At 37.7% G+C, this 7,600-nt stretch overlaps 1 protein-coding gene across 1 annotated transcript; it reads left to right on the forward strand.

Annotated features, from left to right (window-relative positions):
- Positions 1 to 728: 728 nt before the first annotated feature.
- Positions 729 to 4,064, forward strand: LOC101313866. The gene is made up of 3 exons (XM_004292478.1): positions 729 to 1,089; positions 1,131 to 3,525; positions 3,656 to 4,064. The coding sequence occupies exons 1-3, from the start codon at positions 729 to 731 to the stop codon at positions 4,062 to 4,064; spliced, it is 3,165 nt and encodes a 1,054-aa protein (XP_004292526.1).
- Positions 4,065 to 7,600: the final 3,536 nt, after the last annotated feature.

The raw sequence follows: 7,600 nt of genomic DNA on the forward strand, positions 1-7,600 counted from the left end.
TTGGTCATTCAACATGCCTAAAAATATTTGATGTGAAACATAAATTAATGAGAAATTCGTCTGAATAGTATACGAATTTTTGCTCCTTATAACTTTGGTATATCAAGTTTTAAAATATCATATTGGTATCTCATGTTTCCATCCCGACATAAGATTTGTATATATAGTCATTAAGATGACTAATTTACCCTTAAATTCTCTTCTTCTTTTTTTCTTAGTTTTTATTCTTTGTTTTCATATTCCAATTTTCTTTTTTTGTCTTTTTATATTTTTAGGAACGTAAAGAAAAAATTCATCAACATTTTCTCCTTGCTAATAATCAGTTTTTCATCTTAAACATCATTGAGTATCAACGGCAACAACAAAATCATTGAGTGTTAGCGGCAACAACAAGAATTGAACTTTTGTATGTTTCTTCTCTTCAATCTTCTTCAATGTTATGAAATCAGTCTTATTTACTTTTCCAGATCATTTACAGTTAACGCTTACATTAAGCTTATGTTAATTAATCAACAATTAGGGTAATCATGATTTAGTCTCTACATGAATGACACGTGTCTTTCATGATAAGGCTATATATTGTACACCCTGCTTTTTTTGGGATCATGGAAATATATCAGTAACTTTCTTCCTCTTTCTTTTTTCGTCCCTTTGTTTCTCTCTTCCTTCCCTTTACTGATTTTAGGGGGCTAAAACCCTAACAATTGGTATTCAGAGCTTTGTCGATCATGGCTGGGAAATCGACGAAGGCAGCTAGAAAGTCGTCTTCCATTGATCCTCCAGTTTTGGGTGAATTATCAAACCTGGAAGTCGAGTTTCAAGCTCATAGAGAGGCTACTGCAGCTCGTTTTGAGGAGATGCAAGCTTCTTTTCAGAAATCACTTGATGCTAATCTGTTGAGTTATCAGGGTATGCTTGCAGAGCAATTTCAGAAGCTTTTCGGAAACCATCTTGTGTTAACAACATCTGGAGCTGCTGCTATTATACAACCAGATGGTTCAGTACGTTTTGGATCTGTGCCAGCGCCCACTCATGGCTTGCTTCCTATGTCAGAGAGCTCTTCCTATATAGTTTTAGTTAGATATGAGGGTAATAGCAATTCCTATGTCCTTGCCTCCTTTATCTGCTAGGCAAAACCCTATTAGGTGCAGGTGTTAGTACTGTGATGGTTAGTGGTGCTAATTCCTCTGTGGACATGTCTACGGTTTTGGGAGCTAAAGGTGGTAGTGGTATTGCTGGATTTCAACATATTGATAGGTCACAACCACAGATGGGTGTGAGTAGTTCTGTGTTGGGAGCTCCACCATCCCTTGGATTGACACAATCATTTCCTCTATATCACACTCATGGTGTCCCAAATGTTGTTCATAACTCACATGACATGTTTTCCATGAACTATTCTGGTCCATACACTGCTAGCGGTACCAATTTTAGCTCGAGTTTTCCATCTTGCTCCTCTACTCCATACATCCACCAGCACACATTTGTCACCACCATTGCAGCTCGGAATTTCAGTATCGACCCAACTTTTGCTACCACAATCACCTCTCATCCCTTGTCACCAAAAGCTAGCATTAACACCTCTTCTCAGTCTTATTTTCAAATCCCTCCTACTCAGAACCAATATCATTCCTACAACTCCAGTCAGTCTTATTTAGATCCCAACCTACCTACAATGAAACAAATGCGACTTGATTTTGGGAATTATGGAGGAGGAGATCCAGTGGAATGGCTCAACAAATGTGAGCAGTTTTTTGAGTTTTACCAAATTCCTGAGGAGAGGAAATTATCAATAGCCTCAATGTATTTGACTGACAAGGCCTCAGATCGATGGTATATGTTTAGACATGAATTCCCACCTACTTGGCAAGGTTTAGCTGATTTGTTGATGAGGGAATTTAGCAGTTACAATAGGGCTGCGTGTCATGCAGCTTTAGCTAGAATGAATCAAACTGGAAGTGTTGAGCAAGTTGAGCAATTTATGGAACAGTTCACCAAGCTGTCCAGAAGAACACCTGGTATATCTCAAGAAGTTTTGGTGTATTTTTTTATTGGAGGTTTAAGGGAGGATATAAGAGCCGATGTTCAGGCTTTTAAACCTCGATCTCTTTATGAAGCTTGTGAGCTGGCCAGGGTTTATGAAACTCGAAATTGGAACCTCAGACACGCTTCAAGGTATAATATGGCACCAAGGACAGAAGGGAGTCACCCTGTTACTCATATTAAACCTCCAATCAGTTCAATGGCTAAAGTGTCAACAGGAGCTTCTTACCAAGGTAGAAATGTTCAAGCAGTTCCCTCTAGCAACTCTAATATTAAATTCAAACTTACTGATTCTGAGTTTGAGGCTAGGAGAGCTAGGAAGCAACGCTACTTCTGCGATTCACCTTATGTACCTGGTCATAACTATCGAAAGAAAGGCCAGTTAATGAGTTTAGAGATTGTTCCAGATGAAGATGAACTCATGATGCTTGATTCAAGTGAGTCACAGAGAGAAGTACCACCCATTACAGACTTAGATGAACCACTGATTAGACTGCAAGTGATGGGAGATGATAGTGCCACAACTGAGACCATGCAGTTAAAGGGACGACTAGGGAATAAGTCGGTTCATGTTCTCATTGACTTTGGTGCCACTCATAACTTTATACACCCTCAGTTGCTTAAGGGCACAAAGTTTCCAGTCCAATATTTCTCTCCATTGAATGTGAGACTAGCTAGTGGAGCTAAAATGAAAACTCGAGGCGAGGTACATGCTCAACTGAGTTTACAGGATTTTAATTTTGCAGCTGATTTTTATATTTTACCTGTGACTGGCTGTGAAATAGAGTTGGGAGCCGGGTGGTTGAAATCTTTAGGTGATATCCTATGGAATTTTGAGACTATGAGGATGAAGTTCAAGGTGTCGGAACTTGAGTATATGCTACAGGGTATCGTTGCACCTTCTGCATCTGTCATCAGCTGCAAGGCTATGACTAGGTTATTAAAAAAAGAGAAAGAGGCAATGTTGGTTCAAGTTCAGTCACTGACCACCATAGAGCCAGCCCAAAGTCCACCAAAAGACATTCAAGTGCTCTTTGACAAATATGCAGCATTGTTTGAAGTCCCTACCTCACTTCCACCAGCTAGGAAACAAGATCACACTATTGAACTGCTGCCAAACACCCCTCCGGTTAGTGTGAGACCATACAGATACCCCCATTTTCAGAAAACTGAAATTGAGAAAATTGTGCAGGAGTTGTTGGATAATGGAGTTATCAGGCCTAGCAAAAGCCCTTTTTCTTCTCCTGTTTTGCTTGTTAAAAAAAAAGATGGCACATGGAGGATGTGTGTTGATTATAGAGCTCTCAATTCTGTTACAGTTAAAGATAAATATCCTATCCCAGTTGTTGATGAACTGCTTGATGAAGTACAAGGTTCCACAATCTTCACTAAGTTGGACTTGAGGTCTGGTTACCATCAGATTCAGATGAGTGTTTCAGATGTGAGCAAAACTGCTTTTAGAACTCATAATGGACACTATGAGTTCTTAGTGATGCCATTTGGGCTAACCAATATATGCTCCATCTACTTTTCAATCTATTATGAATGATGTGCTCAGAAAATACTTGAGAAAAATTTGCTTAGTATTTTTTGATGATATTTTGATCTTCAGCCCTGATTTGCCTTCTCATTTGGAGCATCTGGAAATGATTTTCAGACAATTGCAGCAGCATAAATTAAAGGTTAAGCAAAGCAAATGCAGCTTTGGAGTTCGCCAGGTTGAGTATCTTGGCCATGTTATAAGTGCAAAGGGAGTTTCTGTGGATCCAAAGAAAGTTGAGTGCATCAGAACTTGGGAAAAGCCAAAGACTGTGAAAGGACTACGGGGTTTTTTGGGTCTTGCAGGGTATTACAGGAAGTATGTCAAAAATTTTGGGATCATTGCTAAACCACTTACAGATATGCTGAGAATTGGGGGCTTTCAGTGGTCACCATTAGCTGAAATAGCATTTGAAGAGCTGAAGCATGCTTTAATGACAACTCCTGTGTTGGCCTTCCTGATTTTACTAAACAGTTTATAATTGAGTGTGATGCCTCTGGTGTGGGAATTGGTGTTGTTTTATCTCAAGATGGTCATCCTATTGCTTTCTTAAGCAAAGCTTTAGCACCAAAGCACATGGCACTATTTGTGTATGACAAGGAGATGTTGGCAGTGGTATTTGCAGTTCAACATTGGAGATCTTATTTGCTTGGCAATCATTTCAAAATATATACTGATCATAGAACCATCCAGTATTTTTTGGATCAGAAGATTACCACCCCATCACAACAAAAATGGATGTTGAAATTGGCTGGCTATGATTACTCTATTCATTACAAAGCTGGCAAAAATAATTCTGCCGATGCACTTTCAAGGATGGAGGAGTTTGGTTCTCACACTTCTAATGTTGTTACTAAGTATGGCTCAATCTGTGCTCTCAGTGGTTTTTCTGCTCCATTACATGACTATATTTTGGAGATTCAAAAAGCTTGTGAGGTTGATACTGAAGCTGCTAGCATTTTGCAGAAAATGGAACAGGGAGAAGCTGTAGACCCCAAGTATACCTTGGTGCACTCTCGGCTATATTACAAGAACAAAATATTTGTTCCCACAACTGATGATTGGAGATTGAAGATCATTGCTGAATTCCATAATGGGTACAGTGGAGGGCATGCAGGTGTGCATAGGACTGAAAAACGAGTGAAACTCTCCTTTGCTTGGCCGGGTATGCATGGTGACATCAAGGCGTTTGTTGCAGCTTGTCATGTGTGCCAACAGAATCATTATGAAACTATACACCCTCCAGGATTGTTGCAGCCAAATTCCATTCCTGAGAAAGCTTGGAGTGATATTTCTATGGATTTCATTGAAGGATTGCCATCTTCTGCTAGCAAGATTGTCACACTGGTGGTAATTGACAAGTTGACGAAGTATGGTCATTTCATTGCTTTGTCTCATCCTTACACTGCTTCTATGGTGGTTCAACAATTCATTCAGCATGTCTTTAAGTTACATGGTCTACCAGAAGTGATAATTTCAGATAGGGATCTTGTTTTCATGAGTCTTTTTTGCGAGGCATTCTTTAAAGAGCAAGGTACTCAGCTGCACAAAAGCTCTTCTTATCATCCTCAATCAGATGGACAGACTGAGAATTTAAATCGTACCCTTGAGTAGTATTTGAGGTGTGTGGTTGGTGAAACACCTCACTCTTGGACTGAAGCACTTCCTTGGGCAGAACATTGGTATAACACTGCATTCCATTCAGCTATTGGCATGTCTCCTTTCAAAGCATTATATGGTTATGATCCTAAACAAGTGCAGACTTATACTCCTGGTTCTACAGCGGTCCAATCTGTTGATGAACAATTACAATCTAGAGATGCACTCTTAGCCCTACTGAAAAGAAATTTGCAGGTGGCAGAGGCTAGGATGAAACAAGTCTATGATAAGAAGCATACTGAAAGGTCATTTGCAGTAGGAGATTGGGTGTATTTGAAGTTACAGCCCTATAGACAACAGTCTGTAAAAAAAAGAAGCTGCCACAAACTATCTCCAAGGTACTATGGCCCTTATCAGATTGTTGAACGCATTGGAACTGTGGCTTATAAATTGAAGTTACCTGCTACTGCTCGAGTCCACCCTGTCTTTCATGTTTCATTGCTGAAAAAGAAGGTTGGCAACAATGTGGTGACAGCTGCACATTTTCCTCCATATATAGATCTTCACAACCCTAGGTGGTACCCAGCTTGTGTTTTGGATAGAAGAATTTTCAAAAAAGGAAACTCTCCAGTTACTAAATGGTTGATTCAGTGGATTGGGGCTGCAACTGAGGAGGCCACATGGGAGGATGCTGAAGAAATTCTACATAGATTCCCTGATTTTCAAGCTTGAGGACAAACTTCTTCTATAGGGGCAGGATTGTTATGAAATCAGTGTTATTTACTTTTCCAGATCATTTACAGTTAACTAGCTACTTACATTAAGCTTATGTTAATTAATCAACAATTAGGGTAATCATGATTTAGTCTCTACATGAATGGCACGTGTCTTTCATGATAAGGCTATATATTGTACACCCTGCTTTTTTTGGGATCATGGAAATATATCAGTAACTTTCTTCCTCTTTCTTCTTTCTTTCGTCCCTCTGTTCCTCTCTTCCTTCCCTTTACTGATTTTAGGGGGGTAAAACCCTAACATTCAAATTTATAAAGGCCAACCCAAATCATCAAATTCCAAAACCTCTTCTAATATTTTTGGAACATGAAAACAAATAAAAAAAAACTAAGAAAAAAGAGAACTTAAGGGTAAATTGGTCATCTTAATAGCTATATATATCAATCTTAGGTCGGGATGGAAACATGAGATACCGTTATGATATTTTCAAAACTTGATATACCAAAGTTTATAAGGAACAAAAGTTCGTATATCATTCGGACGAATTTCTCTAAATTAATACGAGTGTGTATTAAGAGATTAGAGGTGTGTATTTAAAATTACTCATATATATATATATATATATAATTCGTCCAAAATAAAGTATATATATACGTAATCATCCAAAAAGAAATTCGATAGAGAGTTTTTTTTTTTTTTAAATTCAATACAGAATATGGCTTATATATAGATATCATAATAAACTGCAAAAATAAAATATTAAAATGGAACTAAATTTCGATTCACAAATATAGAAGGAAATTTTAATAAATTTACGAAATTGATTTATGATATAAAAGCCTAATTTGGTATGATTATTAACTTGGTCATTATTATTAATAAATTAATTACATTTGGTATATACGCATCCATATTAAAAGGGTAAAAAAATATTTCATATTAATATGTAGCATCTATTAATTATTAAGGTTAAAATTGTATTTTTACCTAAGAATGAAATGATATGATTTATTAAATTGATGATGTGTCTATCTGACATGACATGCCACATAGGATTAAAACTATAAATCTTAGACCTTGTTAAGGGCTTCTAGCACTACCCACAATTTAAATATAAAAGCCTTTAGGACACCCGGAATCAATATAAGAGCATGAGAAGCCTCATTAGGAATCATGTTTACCCAAATATTACCGTTAGACAAAGAGTGACCTAAGTGCTATATTGTTTTTCTACGAGGTTGAAAACGGTAAACTATATGTAGATGGGATTATGAAGACTCAAGACTCAAGAGTTTGAGAATTACGTGATAATGTCTGGTCTTGTCTAATCGATCAGTTTTGTTGCCAAGTTATTGTAATACCTCGGAAATTTGATATTAGTTTCTAATATTATTTGGGAGTTTTCGAGTTAGAAGTAAGTGTGTTTTTGAGGTTCGAAGAAAGAGCGGAAGTGTTCGGACGCGTAAATTTCCTGAAAGGGTTCTTTTTGTTTCTTTAAGGGTCATAGAGTTGACTTTTTATTCGTTGGGTTTCTCGAGAAACTTCCTTCACGAAAGTTGTAGAGCTTGGCGATACGAGTTTGTAGACATGCGGCACGCGTAAAACGGACTTTGTAAGAAGAAGTTTTGGCAGCGAAAGTTTTGTGGTTTTCGGGATTATTAGTATAATAGGAAAAGTTGGGGG

Source organism: Fragaria vesca, linkage group LG2 (genome assembly GCF_000184155.1).
Source record: "Fragaria vesca subsp. vesca linkage group LG2, FraVesHawaii_1.0, whole genome shotgun sequence".
Classification (NCBI taxonomy): Eukaryota; Viridiplantae; Streptophyta; class Magnoliopsida; order Rosales; family Rosaceae; genus Fragaria; species Fragaria vesca.